General features: G+C 45.7%; 2 protein-coding genes across 4 annotated transcripts in view; one reads left to right on the forward strand and one right to left on the reverse strand.

The window, feature by feature from the left end:
- The window catches only part of ABCB7 (ATP binding cassette subfamily B member 7), a 34722-nt gene extending 25040 nt beyond the window's left edge, over positions 1-9682 (forward strand). For all 3 annotated transcript variants that reach the window (XM_075696332.1, XM_075696333.1, XM_075696334.1), the window contains one exon: positions 5978-9682. In XM_075696332.1, the coding sequence (XP_075552447.1) occupies positions 5978-6193 (216 nt within the window). In that variant the 3' untranslated portion in view covers positions 6194-9682. The remainder of the gene's footprint in view (positions 1-5977) is intronic.
- A 4661-nt stretch (positions 9683-14343) lies between these two features.
- Positions 14344-15995, reverse strand: LOC142584408 (NPC intracellular cholesterol transporter 2-like). The gene has a single exon (XM_075694553.1). The coding sequence runs from the start codon at positions 15296-15298 to the stop codon at positions 14828-14830; it is 471 nt and encodes a 156-aa protein (XP_075550668.1). The 5' UTR covers positions 15299-15995; the 3' UTR covers positions 14344-14827.
- Between the last annotated feature and the right edge of the window lie 3330 nt (positions 15996-19325).

Raw genomic sequence — 19325 nt, forward strand, 5'->3', positions numbered from 1 at the left:
AAATTTGTCCGAACCATTTTTGGGGGCCCTTTAAGAAAGTATGCAGTGACATATTTGCTTTAACACCTTGAAGGGGCAGCGCGAAAAAACGACGACAGAAGGCAGGTCGTCGTTTTTTCGCGCTGCCCCTTCAAGATGTTGAACCAGTACCAACTCGCCCAAATGTCGATCCTTCTTGCTTTAACACAGTAACTGTTGCATCGTGTCATGCTCATTTTATATTCACAGTGCATTTACCAATATAACACGGTTGATTTTGTAGAATTACTGTCTCGAAGAAGCATATAATGTCATATTTGTAACCGCACTCTAAATATAATACAGGATATTTCTTTTTCTACAACTGCATGTTTTGAAATGCAGAAGACTCAGCCACCAAGCAACAAAGCTTTACGCAAAAGCCAGCATTTCAGTACACAAGGAGAGCACAGCTATACATGTGCAAAAGGGGGCGCCTGTCTGCATAGGAAGGGAGAATGCAATGAAAGGGGCTATGGAGGCAAAGTGGTCCACTGGTCTAGTCTTTTGTCACAATGGACAAACTTCAAGTCTTATCTGTGTCAACGGAGCTGTCATATGGGCCCTTGGAGCAACATATGAGGGTTCTGTTTATGGATTCATTATCATGGTGCACGTCTGCAAGGGCCCTGGCCCAGGCACATGTGGTTTCACAAAGAGACGCATTGCTGCGGCATAGCTCATTGTACTTCTTGCTACTGATACATTATGTATTAACCACTCAATTTAGGTCACCCTATGCATCTCCACGTTATATTCACACATTCTACAGTCACCCTACAGTCAGTGCCCGATTCTTTGGAATCCCTGGTAGCCACGAAAACGTCAGAAAAATCAGTCAATTAAAAAAATGCATGCCTTTTATTGCCCCCAAGGGCTCAAACCGGCTCAGGCACATCCGAAATTGCTCTGAATACCTGCCAGTATACTTATTAGGCCTATCGGTGCTCATACTGTGATAGGAGATGGTGTGTGCATGTGCCTTTATTAAGGAATACATACTGTGCCCTGTAATAGTGGGTCCCTTTGCATTTTTGGAATGCTTCACCGCGTAATACCACTGTATTGCGGCGAAGCGGACTTTAGGGAACCCGCATTATGATATGTTTCACCCTTGCCGTGCTTTCTTCGATTTGAAGCCATGGGCAAGGATAACAAAGGCCAAATTGCTGGCATTGCTGACAGCAGTGAATTCCTTCTATAAAAGATACAGCACCAAACAGCAGGAAGCTTGGTAGCGAATGTCAAAGAAACTAGGGCTAGCTTTGTCGTGGTGGTGGTTGTGACTGCTAGTGGATTGGTGTGCAAGAGCGCTGGTTCGAGGCTGCGAGATAAGCAGAATGGTGGCTTTGATTAATGCTGTTTCAGACCTGTGATCACAGCAAAAAGTCCAGTAAATTGAACGGTTAACAGTTCCGGCATCTGAAATTTCAGACATTCTTATACATTGGCCCTATGGGGTATGTGGCAGTAGCACGAAGGCATCCGAATTATAGGCCATGTCTGAAAAATCGGGTGTCCTAAATATCTGTTGTTGACTGCCCATGTTCATATAGTTCTTCTAATATGCGACAGATTAATTTTCCTAGTCATTGATGGTTCATCTTTAATTATACAGTCAATCCCTGATATATCAAACCTGGACATAATGAGTTGTACATATGCAACATTCATAACAACCCTTATGAATCTCATGTAAAAGTATAGCATCTGTACTATGCATATACCAAACTCCCATTCACACATTCATTATGCTGAAAGTTGCACCGCACGCCCTGCTAGTGCACTTCTCCTAACAGGGTTGCAATCACTCCTCACACTGTTAAAAATATTCCATGCCAAAGTAATGGCACTGTTATGGCAGATGCTGTCAAACAAGAGATTGAATATGAAGGCCAGTACATGCCATAAAGGAAAGATGAGCAACTTGTATGTCCCTGTCTTACTCGTTGCAAGCATGGATGGCTCGTGCAAATTGCAGCAGTTCTTTATCACGACGCTGCTTGAAGAACACAAAAGGGGTCCTGGTCCAATAACATTCTACAGGAAAGTGTAGATGGCGCTTGGTATGTCTGCCGAGTGGCTCTGAGCATGTGATGCCAAACTGGAGTTGTCTGCGCTGCCGGGTTTTATCTTTTATACTAGTGGATTCCACAAACACACTTCAGGCTTCCTGCAAACAGCCAAAACAAATCCAATCCTAACCCCCGCTTAGCCAGACTTACGCATTACAGTTTGTGTTTACTGAAATCATCACATGCCACATTTGCACATTGTGAAAAAAACATGGCAGTGGCGCACAAGACTTATGGCTTATGTGATTTGATGGCCCATAGTGTGCGCTGAACACATTGTTCATGCTCACAGGGTCACACATGAGTGGGAACGATTTTCAATTTTCTGCAAGCTGAAATCCACTTTCGGGTGTAACAGTGGCTGCCTGGTTGACTTGTTGCTAGCACATAATACTTGGCCATTGAAATTGTGTATTTTAATGGACACGTGGTTGGACATATTCATGTGCAAGAAATAAGTAAACTTTTATGCTTTCAGCACAGCGTTGGAGAAATAGATAAATTTCCTCTTTTCCCAGTCTCAAGTTCGAAACATGTGGAGTTTTCAAATAAGCCTCAGGTAGATAGACGGATTTTATATTTTGAATTATTGATATATCAAATTACATTGCAATCCCTTCAAGTTCGATGTATCAGTGATCGGCTGCATTGCATAAATGTCTTTATTTCCTCTTACACTTGAGCATGGAACTGTGTGCTAAAAAAAAAATTGCAGGACCATTGTTGTGCTGGAAAATCTGATCATCATTGTTTTTGTAAGCTTTGAACTGAAATTTTTTGACACAGTGGATGGACCAGCCACTTCAGCTGTCACAGCTGTGGTTAGTGGCAGGTTTCCAACATCATATATGCCGTCACAGCTGTTGTGATCGAACACTTTCTCCTTTAGTTTGCTCATTGTGACTGGTAGCATCCCTTGTCTATACTTATGATTCTGTATACTGTGGCTGCCTAGCTGTGATTCAGGAATGCATTAATAGCATGTCCACCGTGTGAGACCTGTTAAGCTGCTCTGTCTTTCTGTAGATTGCACGCAGTCTGCATCCTCACCCTGTCATAGTGTTCACTCAATGTCTCCACACAGCTGATTCTTCTCACTGACCGTAAGAATGGAAAAAATCAAAATTTCATGTGTCCTCTCTTGTTTGAAGTACCAGGAAATCGCCACTGTAGCAGTGCTAGCTGCTTCAGTGGTTACTGCCCCACACTTATGAACAAGGTGCGCATAGAGACAGCAAGATTTCAATTTTTTTTTCATTATTATGGTCAGTTACAAGATTTATTACAGTTACAACAGTTCTAAAGGTCTGTCCTAGAAATAAAATCTCAGTTTTAGACAGGGCAGTCAAATGTGCATTGATACATGCATCCCTGTTCTATCAGATTCATGGGTAATTGGGTTGGGCCACTGGGTTGGAACATCAGTGCCTATAATAAAAAAGTAGTTAGCATCAACAGGCTCTTGTTATAAAAGACAATAATGTTAACCCTTTCACTGCCACTCCTGAGATAACTTGGGCAGCCATCCTCGCACAACCCCTACCGCTCCTGAGTAGTACACCTACTCGTTTTGTGCTTTCGGTGCACTCGGCTCATCCAGAAGCAGCCCATGCGAAAAAGGAAATTGCGTACACGTCATGCCCATTATGGAGAGCTCACTTAAGACACGAAAGCTTGTAAGTTAAATTTCCAAAGGCAGATATAGCAAATGTCTCAGTACCAAATCTTATGCCTTTGCCTGGCGGCCATGGCAAACCAGTGTGATCCGTCCATCCACACTTTGACAGACGAAGAAATTTATGAACTGTTGAACTCTGAATTGGAAGAAAGTGATGACGGAGAGCCAGTAAATATGTAGTAAGAAACAAAATAAAAAAGAAAGGAATGGCTGGGGCCAATTATTAGGAAGGCAACCATGGTGGCAGGTCCATCTGTCCAGACTATGACAGACGAAGGAATTCTTCAAATGAGAGAAAGCAACAAGGAAAAGCCAGGTTCTATGTAGCTTGAAATGTCCACTGAACCAACGTGCAAAAGAAAGCAAATGAAATGGCAGGGACTGAGGAGCAGTAGGAAAGAAAAACAGCAGTGAAAGGGTTAATAAATATGTCAAAGAATGCAACAAGCAACATTTAAAACAATGAGAAAGATTTTAAAAACGTGCAGTTCAACATTCGACAAGAAAGTCTTAATTGTATGCAAGTTCACTTTCCCTCATGATCATGTCGGTGATGAAATGGCAATGCGTTGGTGGATGTAATAATGGGTACAGCAGATGGACAGCTTTACCAAGGCTGGAGTACAAGCCAAGGTCGATCCACATAGGTCGCGAAGCTTCGGGCGAAAAGCGGTTCAGTACAAATTGTTACTGACATCAGCAAGGGGGGTTATGGGGGCAGAGATTGAAGTGTGACTATGTTTGGAGGGAACAAACATTGGGAAAGAAAAAAGCATATTTTAATTCAAGTGAGACACAGTTAGACTCATTCGATGAAAATAATATTCCTGGTCAGGTTTATATATTTGTGACAAGTTATGAAAATACGAGTTTATTTAATTTATTACTATTAATAAGTACACTTCTTTTCAGCGCCCATCGTCACAGGGGGCATTGACGCCGCTATCACTTGCAGTGCAATGCATGTCTTGAAATGTGCAGAAAGGCGCGCTCGTAAAGTTCACCTGTTGAAATACGCCCCCCTGACACGTTGTGCTTTTTTGCTTGTCGAAGATTGTCTGAATTTGGTGATGTGGGTACCTTCATCGCTTCTTAACCTGTTCAGTCAAAAGTAGTGAGTTACGACCGCCAGATAATTGTGTGGTTGTTTTCGTGCGACTGCGCTGGCCGACGGTAGGATCAGTGCTCTACACCTAAAGCTTTCGTCGGCCTCCAAAGAAAGTATGTTCTCTGCAGGGGTGCGATTTCGACAACCGTAAGGCTAGCCTTTTCCTGCATCGCTTTCCGAGCTGAAAGCTCGAAACGCCCATCAAGTCGAATGGCGGGGCATTTGAATTTGTAACTCCAAAGGCAGACCAACAAAACAAATTTTGCCCCTTCCAAAACAAAATGGCATCACTTTAGCTTTTAACGGATGTGGCCGCCGGAACGGATCGCCGGAAGTGTTCCCACGACATACAGATGGTGCTAAGCCCCATGAACCGCTGATGAACCGCCATGTTTTGAACGTATGGGCTCCTATGGAAGCTTTGCTACCAGGTGTATTTACCTTGTACAAGCCTTCAACTCCAGTGAGCGTACACATATTGCTCCAGCCTAAGGATACAAATAGCCGTATGTAGTTGATGGCCACCTTGATTAGCCAGACCACATTGATTGGCCAGCAGTTCTTCCCTGACAAGCTGCTTGCATCAACAGTCACCACTGTTTTCGCACATTTTTCATCAGACTGCTGCACCAGGTCACAAGCACCACATCTGTTCATGAGGCTGTGGGCATGACACACAATCATTATAATCCTCAGATAGTTAAAGTTGTTTTGCTATCACTCATTTAAGTACAGAATATGCACTAAGAGCAGCAAACCAGTCTCAAGCATTTTGTGCGCCACCAGGTAATCTACCCCCTGCATCCAAGATACAGGCTCAGACCACACAATGATATGGTTTCAATGGGCATGTCTGAACTTAGGGAGGATACAATGTGTTGTGGCACTTATGGCTTTGTGATCACAATGAAAGTAGGCCAAAAGCCTTGCAAGCATGCATTCAGTCAAATGACTCTGTAAATATTACACGAGACCTTATTTAATGAAAGTGCAGACAAGTTACCCTGTTGCGCATTACAGGCAAGGTTAATTCTACCTGACGAATGTAACATAATAATGACATTATCTTTTCCTTTTTGTTAAAACCTGCCAAAACAGAAAATCATGATGGCACTCCAGCGGGCATCACAAGGCCGCACATCCATCTGCATCGCCCACCGGCTTTCCACCGTGGTGGATGCGGACGAGATATTCGTGCTGAGCGACGGTAAAGTGTGCGAGCGAGGAAACCACCGCAGCCTTCTGGCCAACCCATCCAGTTTCTACGCCATGCTCTGGAATCAGCAGCATCAGCCCCACCGGGAGAAAGTGTGATGGAACAATTGCAAAGTTAGTTGCAAAAACATATGGTGGGGCATCAGACTTGTGGTGTTAGCAAATTAATGCTAACAGAACCGTTCCTCAATGTGGCCAACAAAAAAAAAGAAACTGTTGCAAAAGGGATTGAATAGTAGGCCATTGCCAGATGATGTCTGGTTGATGTGAACTATATAAGATCATGAACAAAAGGCATTCAGAGCAAGTTTCTGAAGATCTTTAACATCATGGTACCATATGTTGAGCTTGTTAGTTTAGCCAATGTGTTAAATGCTGCTGACGCTGAATTCTAATGTTGGTGTTGCTCATTTCCAAATCTTGCACGAGTAATACAACCCTGTATAAATTGCCCTTGCACCCAAACCACTTGCTCATTTGCATTATTATGCCAAATGGAAAAAAAAAACATCTATGCAAGTGTATGCAAATCCAAGCAACTCATGTATCAATGGCAGTGAAGCTGTGTAAGGGAGTTCTCAAATGATTCGGAAGTCCTAGGGGTCTGTTTTGCCACTGCCCACAATCTACCCAAAACTATGCAAACACTTCGCTATGTCTGGTGTAGTTTCATCACTATACCCGAGCTTAGTACTACTCTTGTCTCTGCTATAGCAGACACTTGTTCTTGTATTCTGCACATTTTCACCCTATGCTGGGTAATATAGTCACTTCAGGAGTCTGACATAGGCTTTTCTCTGATGATCATCCAATACCAGCCACGCTGCCAGCCACCAACATCCAGCTGAAAACGTGAAACTCCCCTTAACAGCTTCACTGAACAGATAGATTTTTTCAGAAAAATCAGATCGACACCATCTGTCACTAGAAGAACAAAACTGCTCCAAATTCTACATGTTGTGAGAAGGCACGAGTGTTGAAAATGCACTATTGGGCAATTAAATGTAGAATGTGACAGTGATAAAATTACTGCAACAGGTAAGAAATTGAGCTAAGAGCTCTTTGAAGCTGTATGCGCACTAAACTAACAGACTCATTTCTGTCTGTTTTGGATCGCGTTAGCTAGCCACTGGGCGAGGCCTGCAAATGAACTGGTCTCGGTACTCCAAGGTTTTGTTTGCTTTTGTGCTTTTGTAAGAAGCACATGACACCAACTCCAGGTTTCGTGATGTAGTGCCGCTGCTGGTAACGGAAGAAAGAGCATGCATGGTTGTTGTATCCAAGTGGAATTTCTGCATCATCAGACTAAGGTACTTGGGTGCAGTACGAGTATTACTTACCTAATTGCAGGCTTGTTTGAAAGCAAGAGGGCTTCTTCCATTGGCTCTGGTAAAGAGTGTGTCCCGAGAGGAATTGCACCAAATGGGCTCTTTTCGGACCTTCTAGAGTTCCTTTTGCAAATATTTTTTTTCTGATCTTATGGAATCTGGAGGCAACAGCCAAAATTGGTCTAAAGATATATCAATTCTGATCATATCGCGCTAACGATGGATACCGTAGGGCTTTCTTGAAGAAGCATACATATGTATATTCATAATTATGGCCATTTCGAATAGACTGCTTGTCTGTTGTGCCTTCTGTAGAATACGTAGCTTAGAGAGACAAGTAGGGAAGCTTTCCTTTCATAACCGACATAGAAGTACTAAGTAATTGTCTCCTTTCTTTTAATAGACATGCAGGCGTTCCATATATATTATGCCAAAGCTACATAAATCTGCACACAAGTCTCTGCATGTGTATGTATGCTGCTTGTAAAATGCTTACTGACACATTCGTTTGGCTAATCATAGTTTTATAACTGGGTTATAGCAAAGTTGTATGCTGTAAGGTGCAAGGCATGGAATTTCATTGCACTATGTACGTGAAAATAATATGTCATTCATGTCATTAAAGAAGTAATGTTTCCACCTCTTGACATTAAAATCTGGACATGTAGGTGTATGAGCAGTAAACTGCCATAATCTATGTTTCGTGGATAGCGAGCAAAGTATGTGTTTTTTCTGCTTTATTTGTGTGTAAATTTGAAAAGGCACAAAGGTTTTGGCTGCAGCAATGATTTACCTTGTTATTTACTGAGGCAGCACGTTGTTGATAAGAACCATCAGTATTCATGTGACTGTAATAACTTGCACCGTTTTAACTGCAGCATGCACAGCTATTTTGGAAAAGGTGGCATTTTTTCACTTTGGGAAACAGAAAGCTGCATTCAAGAAAAACATCCATTTACATTTTATTTGGTGTGCTGGTTTTGCTGCTGCAATAATCTGTTTACCGTGGCACTGCTCCCATCCGCCCTGAAGAGAAATCTCTTTCTCTCTCTCTTTTTTATCATTATGCAGTCAATGAGCCCTTGGCACAAATTTTTATTGAGAGTTTTAAATTGAATGAGTGGAAAGACTATATTGTTGCAACCCCATCGCACATTTGGTACGATATCTCTCACTGTGAGTGACAGTTTCTGGCCATCCTTGTTCATTTCTTGTTATGGTATTGTAAATGGAATATGCTTTTCATATACAAGGTGTTTCTGCAAACATATTCAAAATTTGTTAAAAGGTTACCTGTGGCAGATAGCTCAATTCTAGTTTATGAGCCGGTCTACTTGAAGCGGCAGACACTACTTGCGCAAAAAAATGAAATACAACATAGACTAATTAACAAGAACTCACTAATTAAATGTTTAGTCAATTATCTTATGACCCATATTGCAATTTACAAATTCTAGCAGTGGACTTCGCAAGGCGGGTCCACTTGGAACGTGTTCTCAGGACGACACCAGTTTTGAGATATAAATTCCCGAACTTTGCGGAGAAATGCATTGGCGTTGCAGTTACTTGTGTGCTTCAGTGCATGAAATGACATTTTGTTAACAAGTTCACTGGAATGCCAGTGCATTTCTCCGCTAAGTTCGGGAATTTTTATCTCGAAACTGGTGTCATCTTGAAAATTTGTTCCAAGTGGATCCGCCTTGCGAACTCCACGGCTATAATTTGTAAATTGCAATATGGGCCATAATGTGATTAGTTAAAACTTAATTAGTGAATTTTATTAATTAGTCGATTTTGCATCTGAATTTATTGTGCAAGTATCGTCCTCCGCTTCGAGTAAACCAGCTCATGAAATAGAAATGTGATATCGGCCACAGGCAACTTTTAAAGATTTTTGAAAGTGTTCTCTGAAGCACCCTGTATAAGGCATGAGTATGCTAGAAAGCGTATACTTATACATGTAAAAATGTAAAAAAGAATGTACATACATTGGAACTGAATCTTTCTTCCTTTCTTTCTTTCTTTTTTTTGAGCATGCAAGATGCCAAGGACATCAATGCTATGCTATCATGATAAGCTATAAATGGCAAGTTGGTGCTCCTCTTAAGCACTAGATTTTATGCGAAGACGAGTAATGACTAAATACTAGCACCACTAGCTGCTTCAATCGCTTCACAATGCTTGTTAGTTTTGTTTACGTGTTGTAAATTGTGTGGATGCTTCTGTTTCAAAGATTACATAAATAAATGCATCTTCTGTGTGTTGCGAGTGTCAGTGATGTGCTCAACTTTTAGAAACTTCTTATGCTGCTTTGCGTTCTTCTGCACTGTTGAAAATGGTGAACCTTGTGCACAGTAAAAACTCGTTAATTCGAAATTTCGGATAATTCGAAATAGCCGCCGCGGTCCGTCCGACAATGCATTGAAAGCAATACGTAACGCATCCCGCTAATTCACACTAAAATCTGCACTGCCACCGATAACGCGGACTCCGCGCCATCGTGGATGGGGAAAGTGCTGGTGCGCGGGAGCACGTTGGCGACGGTCGTAGCCGCGCAGCTTTGCTCTTTCCCTTTTCGGCCGTCTGTTGCTGGTCGGTTTTCTCCGTCCCTCAAGACGTTCAAGATATGGACGCGGCGCTACGTGTTTTTTTTTCTTTGGTTATTTATTGCGATAGCAATCATATGTACACTCCAAGCACATTTATGCCGTCGGCGTGGGCGTCACCGTGAGGTTCCGCATAAAGTCAGGGGCGACAACAACGTCGCCGCGCGCCCTACGCTGTATGTGCGAGTGAAAGCATGCGAGGGGAGACGACGATCGCGGCTCAGTCTCGCCCGCGCGAAATGGACGAATGCGAATAGGAAGCTCTCCACAACGTTGCGAAGTGCCGGGGGGGGGGGGGGAGGGGAATTCGGCGTTCTCTCCGACTGAAACTGAACATGTGGCGGCTGCGCGCGGTCGTGCGGCCGTATTTTGTGAGCGATCTGCGTTGGAGGCAGAGTCTAGTCGCGTCGGTGGCTCGTAGCTTTGTGCGTTCTGAGTGTTGTTTGCTTGCTTGAAAGCCTTTATTGAAAACAAAAAGAGTGGTAGAGCCCTTAAGGGGCTCCGCAATGGGTGGAGTCCCTATTTGGGGACCCCATTGGTACGAGCTGCCAGCTTAGCCCTCCGGACCAAGGCCTTTTGGGCCTAAAGGTCCGAGCTACCAAGCAGCATCGCCTCCCACTCCTCTCGGGTTGGGTTAGGGTTGAGGGAAAGAGCTGAATTGAGCTGACAAACCATGTGGTAGATATCAGCCACCTCCCCACAGTATTGGCACTTGCCAGTGAAGGAACAATTGAAATGTTTCAAGATTATCGGGCACAATAAAGTGTTAGTGAAAAGTCGGATCAAGATGCGTTAATTAGCCTTGCCAAGCCCTTTTGCAGGAGTTGGGTATTGGCGATGCATATCTTAGTAAAAGGTCGTGATATCTTTGAATGTAACAAGATAGCTGCCTTCCTATTCCAGGTACCCATGGTATAACTGGGACGCCCTGTAGATGAGTGCTCGGGCCGCCGTGTTCGCGGCTTCATTCCCTGCTAGGCCCTGGTGGCTCGGGAGTCCAGACCAGGCAATGGGGGGGGGGGGGGGGGGGGGGGTGTTAGGATCAATTTCCCCGTTGTTACAGTTCTCCAATATTCGTTCCGCTTGCGGGGTGACTCAACCAGCTTCATAACCAAGCCCCGCGCGAGTCGGTTGTGATATGTTGAGACCGGGGGTCAGAGGCAGCTATGGCAGTGGCTACTTCTTCTACATGTGTTGAGCCCGAGGCTTTGATTGTCGGCGCTCACTTTGCGTCGAAGCGATAGACGGCACGAATGTCACTTCGCTCGCAGCTGCTGCCACGTTTCCTCGCGCCAGCGTTTTGACAGCCAGTGTCCGTAGTCATCGGGGATAATGTGTTCATGTTAGCTGTGCGTGCTGACGTCATGCTTGGTATTTTAGTGAGCAAGCGAATCTTTACAAGTTGATACGGTCGATAAAAGTACTACCCTTACTTCGTACGTTTCTGCTAATTTGCTTTCGCAATCGATGCTTCGCCTTTCGGGCGAAACTGCGTCTATTATTTTTTTTACTTTCTTTTTTTTGTCCCCGTGTCCCATTTGGAGGCTACGCTCTTTATCTACGAGGTGTTCTGCCGAGAAGCGGTACCAGGTAATGTCGATAACACGGCGGCCATGACGTTTTTCAGCACTCGCAGTACCAGAAAGCATAGCCTTTGAGATTCGTGGCTATTGCTCAAAGCAAAGCATCGCCGGGATACGTGTTTCGACGCCACCTATGCGTATACTGGAACTCGGCAACGTGCAGTTGGTGCATCTACAAAAGTACAACGGAGACCAACGTCGCAGCAGGTTGTGATCCGTTTCGAGAGTACATTTTAGAGCGCAGCTCTTGTTACTGCACCGAGCGACGGCGCGCGTCGCGTGCGGCCAGTCAGGCTTGCTTTAGTCACGCTACGCCGCTTGCACTATTGTGTGCCATACTTAGGCCATGCATGAAAGGTTGCCAACTGCAGTGCTAATCATATTCACTTTCTTTGGCATTTGACTTCTTACAGTGGACATGCAACAATTTTTCGGCAGCAACCATCATCGTTAATAATAATATTTGGGGTTTTACGTGCCAAAACCACTTTCTGATTATGAGGCACGCCGTAGTGGAGGACTCCGGAAATTTTGACCACCTGGGGTTCTTTAACGTGCACCTAAATCTAAGCACACAGGTGTTTTCGCATTTCGCCCCCATCGAAATGCGGCCGCCGTGGCCGGGATTCGATCCCGCGACCTCGTGCTCAGCAGCCCAACACCATAGCCACTGAGCAACCACGGCGGGTAGCAACCAGCATCGTTAAGGAAGGCTTTTTCTGTGTGTTGTAAGCATAACATGGTGAAACCTCAAAATTATTATTATTTGTTTTGAACACATACACACATAATTCACAGAATTACAAGCATGCGGCTCTTTCAAAATATGTTTAAGCTGGAAACAGCCTTGATTGTGCAAATAGTCTGGGAAGGAGGTAGTTGAGGTTTCTTTTCATTCCTCACTACCGACTTCTTGAAGATGAAGTTGCGATCAAGGAGGAATAGACCTTTCTTTTGTTAACCATGAGCTTTGCGGTACATGTTTAGCATCGCTGCACTGCCTCGATAAAGAGTGGAAACAAAAGTTGTGTGATGAGGACGCAAGCTCATGCGCTTTGCCTGATATACTGAGTTATAAAAAGCCCGAATTACGATTCGGAAAGCCTCAATTCATTGAGCCGGGTCTTCAAACATTGTACAATAAATAAGGTCAACTTACACCCAAAAGAACATACCTATCTTGCTGAAAGTACTTGTCCACTGTAGAAGTGCTCTATGGTGCGCCCTATGCATTGGCATTTATAAAGTTTGAGTCTGTAAACAGAACACAATTCGAAATCTTCCCACTTGCAGGCTCGGACAATAAATGTTTGCAGAGGGACACTGCGACCAGTTTTCTTTAATATTATTTGATACTCGCATGTTAAGCTCATGCAAATATTCGATCAAATATTATATGCTATACGTTTTGCGAGTGTGTTGGTGGGCGGCAGACTGTAGCGAGAAATTCACCGCCAATAGGCCTCCTGCGCTGGAGTTTTGAAAGAAGCGTGGCGCGCCACCTGCTGGCGTGAGGCGTGAAAGCGAGTATTGCAGAGTCCCGACTACCCGTCTCGGTTGGCTGCGTAGCTATCGAATGCGAAGCGTGTTCCTGGCGCGTATTGTTTGTTTTCTTGCGTCTGAAGTACTTAAAGAAACAACTTGCCTTCTTCGGTCAGAGGAGGAGGGATGCTACAAAACCATGTTAGAATAGTTGATCGCCTCGTTCGCCAGAGCCAGGCAGAAGGAGCACTGCCACGCCGTGGGCCTGCGACGCTACTATATATATCACAAGGTTCAGTTTTGAGCCTTTCCGTCTCGTTCGTACAAAGCAGATGCGAAAACGCGGGATACGGAAAGTGAAACTACGAGTACTCTGCGATGGCCGCCCGCGTAACAAACGGAGCGGAGCGTCATGACAGCTTAGTGACAACGAAATAATCTGCAGCCACAACTTTGTCAACAAAAAGATAATAGTAATAATAAAGAAAAATAAAAAACCGTTGCGAGCCATCCTGCGTATGTGAAGAGCTCTCTCTCTCTCTCTCTCTCTCTCTCTCTCTCTCTCTATATATATATATATATATATATATATATATATATATATATATATATAGAGAGAGAGAGAGAGAGAGAGAGAGAGAGGAGAATGGGAAAAGACCAGTTGAACTAGCGCCGATAGCTATATTTTGCGGTTTGTTTCAGAGTCATTGGCGATTAACTCGCATCGGTTTCCTATATGAAGCTAAATCTGCGATCACACATTTGTTGCCGCGCGTACAGATGCGTTTTGTACAAGTTTCAGACCTATAAATTAACGATGTGTCGCGTACCGCTCAGAGCGACTGCGCCCTTCCTGCAATAACCAAATCTAAGATATACATTAATTACGGTGAAGCATCGTGCATGTACTGTTTATGACTGACATTGTGCAGGTCTTAACTCGCAACTACCAGCAAGTGTGTCATACAGCTAGATCATTCACAAAATATAGTGCGTGACCATCTGTTTCTCGCCGGCGGTGGCTGTGTATACCGGCCACTGCCATGCAGTTCGCTTGTACGCACGAAAACCGACACGCACGCACCCCTTGCTCCACTCCCTCTTTACTGTTAACCATAAACGGAAGATGGCCGCCAACTACAGACTTGAATATGTACTGATAAGACGGTTGAAGGCCACAAGAAGCGAGCATTGATGCGAGAATAACTGAAAGGTGAAAGTCACCCAGGGTCATTTGCCCACAGAAATAAAAAAAGAAATCAGGCAGGGTTTTACGTTCCAAAACCACGTTTTAATAATGAGGCACGCCGTATTTAGGGACTCCGGATTAATTTTGACCACCTGGAGTTCTTTGACGTGCATCCAAGCCATGGTACACGAACGTATTTTTTTTCTTTTTTGCATTTCACCCCGCATCACCTGTTAGCCATGCCTAGCATGGGTTCTGGCACATTTAAAATAGTTATGGCAGCTTGCTGTTGCCATGCATAACAATGTTCAATTATGGAACGCTCACAGCGATGTTTGGTACTCGCACTCTAAGCTGTAAGCTGGCTTTAACAGAGAAGCTGGATGTATCGACATGCCGCATGTCCTGCCTCTTTAATGCGCTCTGGCTTGCTACGTAAAACAAATGGGGGCCGAATACGAAGGGCAATGACCCGTCACACGACGCGATCCTGCTTCGGCGTATGCGCATCCATCGTGTCCTCGTCACGTCACCGTCCGGCAATATCACTCGACGATGTCCACGGGCAAGATCACGCAGGCCACAGTGCCACCGTTCGAATCGCCGAGCGCCCACCTCAGGTTAGCGCTCATCTTGGGGTAGGAAGGCTTCACCTCGAACTGCTGCACGTACGCGTACTTTTCGCCATTCTTCACGGGGCACTCGATGCCGCTGTTCTTGCAGCCGTCTTCGTTGGGCATCTTGAGCGGGATCGGCACTCCCATCACGAAGCCGTGCGCGCGCACAGTCACGTGGTCGCTGTCCACGGAGGACCAGAACTGGACGTTGAGCGTGACGTTGGTGCCCTTCTGGAGGACGTAACGGTCCTTGTTGCAGGGTGTGTTCACCGTCAGGTCTAGCACTTGCCCGTTGTTTGCCGAGCAGGATTTCCATGCGGCCTCGCACTGGCCCGCCAGAGCCGTGGCCACAAGGGCGAAGAACATCGCGCGGTACGTTGATGCGGAACGCAGCGCCATGGTCCGGAAACGCGCGCACTTCTGGTAGACGACGTCGTACGTGGAGGCTCGACCTTCCCGTTTCTTGTCTGTGCTCTGATAGAAGGCCAGGACGTCCGGTCTCGTTAGCTTGCCTTCTGTCACTCGAGCCCGTCGTAAGAAGTTTCCCACCAGCTGTGACTGTTGCGATAACCGCACGCGTCGAACGAGCGCGTGGTTCGATGACCACCCTTGCTACTTTTTTGTTTGTCTTTTTCTTTCTGTTTTCAGTCGTTCCTTACGGGTCAGCACGGAGCACACGCAGGCAGGTGTCTTTTACGCTGGCGAACGCTTCTCTGACCTCGCGGTGCTGCTACTGCTGCTGCTGGGCGAAATCGTGCTTGTTATTGTATACGCGTTTTGCTGCCGGAGGAGATAAGAAAATCGGCGCGGGTATGGAGTTTCGAGGCGCTTGCCCGCGCGGCACTTCTCGGCTGACGGTAGTAGCTCGGCAGAGCAAGCGATATGATTGCCGGCGTGTCAGTGCAAACACTTACCGCTTGCAACGCCGTTCCTTTGCTGCCGCCTCAGTGCTCGCCTTGACAACACTTCCCTTTCTGCACTGACCCTCTAGCACGGATTGTCACTTTTCTTTAGTGCGAGAACTGTATAAACAGCTTACGCAAGTTGTCATTGGCTCCGCTAAAATGAAGTATACACCGTAGCGATCTGCGCGTCCTTGGCGGCTGCCGACTCTCATCTAACGAGATACCACTGCGCTGGGCGTCTCATTACGCAGTGCGTGAGAGATTTTTTGTGTCGTACTTGCGACTGGGCCACTCTTGGGGTGAAGGCTCGCCGAGGAGATAACTAATCCGCGTCCGGCGGAAGAGGGTCATTATATATAACTTTGCAGGCCGTGGGCGTGCAGCAAGGCGTCCGGTGTTTAGGGGTTACGACTACTGGAGACGAAAACAGAGGGAGATAACATGCCTACTACATTTCACGGTCGCTTTCTTTGAAATCGGACACGCAGACGTCATTTTAATGCTAAAGAGAGCCGGTCGTCATATCCAAGTCAGTACTGGTTTTCTCAATGTGCATGTCTTCCTCGAAAGTGCCGGAACCGCTGGAGACGGTGCGCCTGGTCCTGCTGTAGGGCCTCTGTTGACTGCGTTTGCGCTCCAGAGCTGAGCGAAACCAAAAACAACGTTCCTAGAAATTTGTGGCACCTCGGAGCAACGGACTTTGCGCAGGAGTCCCAGTACGCCGGTCCGACAAAAGGACCAACCACGCACAGTACTGACTTCGAAACTTTTCACAAAGACGTGCGCCGAGACGCTTATGTGCGCGTGTGCGCACACAGGGAGAAGAGTATCGATGATAGCGGACTACTGAAATGCCATTTTCCAGCTAAGCCGTGCATCCTCCGCAGTGCTTATTGACCATGCTACAGTGCGCGGTATCGTGCGCCACATTCAATTCAATTCAATTTCACAGCGATCGATGTCGCATGTTGGCGATTGTAGCATCGAGAAAAGCGTGTTCTGCTGAGCGGTACCGACGATGAAGTCAAACATCCGACAGAACGATCGAAGAAAAGGGAATGAAGCTGCTGGAATTGGCATATGCAAAGCTTTAACAGCGCCGGATACCAGAGGAGATAGAAAAGAGCAGGGCGCTGACTTCTTTCCCCTCTGGTGTCCTTTCGTTGTTTATAAAGCCTTTAAACCATGTTTTGCCAACAAGCCCAATCTTGTATCCTTCCTCATGTAGAGAAACCGGGACTCTTAGGCGCGACTGCATTCTCGCAAACCGTAGGGAAAAAGGACGAAACGAAACAAAACTTGAAGCCTTACGCATCTTTATAATCCAGTACATCTTCTGTATGTTTAATGTGGAAACGACCGGAAGGGATACAAGGGCTGCATCATTTTCGTGCAAAGAGCAGAAACAAGAAGTTATCGTTATGAGAATGCGTACGAAAACCGTTCCTGTAGGGACGGTCAATGCCACGGACGTTAGAGGCCATGTACTAAGGGACGAGACCGGGGTGAACCTCGATTTAATGAAGTCGATGGGACGTGAGAATAATTTGGCTAAAATCGACAACTTTGTTAAGTATAAATCATTTAAAACACTGATATGAATAACATATACGTATATGCGAAAAGCGAGAAATTTTGTAATATTTGTCTTCGTGGCTTCGACAGACGTGGGAATTGCAGTCTAAGGTTGCACATAGAGAAGAACATACGTTTCAACTCGGGTGCGACGGAGCATGTGTGCGCACGCGACAACATATACAACCATTCAATCTTTAAGATAAGGGACAGCTAGGCTAGCTTTAGACAGGGTGATCAAAGGCCTAACTAGGCATATGACGGACAGCAACATCGCTCAAAGCATGCTGTACACCTACCTTCCTTGGAAGGACAGTGACGCATGCAGGGAGGCAGAGAAGGCCCATACCCGAAATATACCGGGATGAGGGCCCCACTTCTTGATGAAGCCTTCTCCGTATCAGCGGTTAGACACGTCCTCTTTGACCTCAATAGGAAGTTTCCTCCAGGACCAAATGGCACCACAAACGAACTTCTGAAGAACTTGGATAACAGGGCAATAGAGATTTTAACAAATGAGGTCAACCGAGTCTGAGAGTCGGGTCAAATCCCCGATGAATGGAGGGTGGCCAAGCCGGGAAAGCCTACCAGTATGGAAAACCTCCGGCCCATCTCGCTCACTTCATGACTTTGCAAAGTCATGGAGCATGTAGTTCATAATCGCATATCAAGTCACATTGAGCGACATTGCCTCTTTCCTCACAACTTGATTGGATTTCGACTTTCCCTCTCCGCGCAGGATGCGATGCTCCTATTGAAGAAATCGATCTTTGATAACCGCCCTAGAGACGTGATGGGTGTTCTGGCCCTAGACTTGGCTAAAGCTTTGACAAGGTCAAACACGAACACATCGTAGGTGAGATATCCCGGCTCAATCTTAGCAGCAGATTCTTTAACTTTACTAAATCCTTCCTTGGTGAACGCATGGCGTTCATCAGAGTTGGGACGGTTACCTAAGGGCCTTTCCCTCTAGGTTGTCTCGGCACACCCGAGGGATCGGTGCTGTCAACCCTGCTCTTTAATAGCGCTATGAACAGGCTCTCCGAGAGGTTGGCTAGCATCCCAGATGTCCGGCGTGTCACCTATGCGCACGACATCACCATCTGGGTCTCCGGAGGGTCGCCAGCCAGATTAGAGGAAAGCTTACAAGAAGCTGTTGACATCACAGAGAATTTCCTCGCTAGCACGGGGCTGACGCTCTCTCCCACAAAGTCAGAGCTACTTCTGTACAGGAAAGTGAGACAAGGAGGCAATACTAAAGGGTTAGCGCCAGTGCACTCGTTTCCTATTCAGATACAAACTAAAGTGGGTACCTGCATACCCAGACTTGATTCTGTTAAAATCTTAGGCTAGCTTTTAATTCCAAAGGGTATAATAGAGAAGCTCTGAGTCGTCTAACAGGACAGGCAAACAGTTTTCTAAAACTCATTGCTAGGGTAGCTAGCCGAAGGAAAGGATTGAAGGAGGACAATCTCATCCGGGCCTTTCAGGCGTTCTTCCTAAGTCACGTATCTTACACTGCACATTATTTGGAATGGACACGAGCTGAAAAAGCGAACCTTGACTCTCTCATTTGAAAGGGACTCAAAAGGGCCATTGGACTACCACAGACTGCTAGCACGGAAAAGCTGCTGGCCCTGCCAATCCACAATACTATTGATACTGTTGATGAGATTATTGAAGCATATTGCATAGCCAAAATTACTCGACTCTCTGCCACTAAACCTGACCTTAAAATCCTGGCGGAGGCCGGCATTGAACCCCGGTATAGCTTCAAACCCACTAAACCTCTCGGCAAAGATACCAGGTCTCACTTCGTAACAGGCCTGTACGCCGTAACATTCATCCTTGTATAACGTGGGCCGGAGGAACGCATGAGCAACGGCAATCCTACAAATTTACATCAACGCAAGCTAGATGCGCTTTTCGTCGACGCAGCACAGTCT

The sequence above is a fragment of the Dermacentor variabilis genome, chromosome 6, assembly GCF_050947875.1.
Source record: "Dermacentor variabilis isolate Ectoservices chromosome 6, ASM5094787v1, whole genome shotgun sequence".
Taxonomy (NCBI): Eukaryota; Metazoa; Arthropoda; class Arachnida; order Ixodida; family Ixodidae; genus Dermacentor; species Dermacentor variabilis.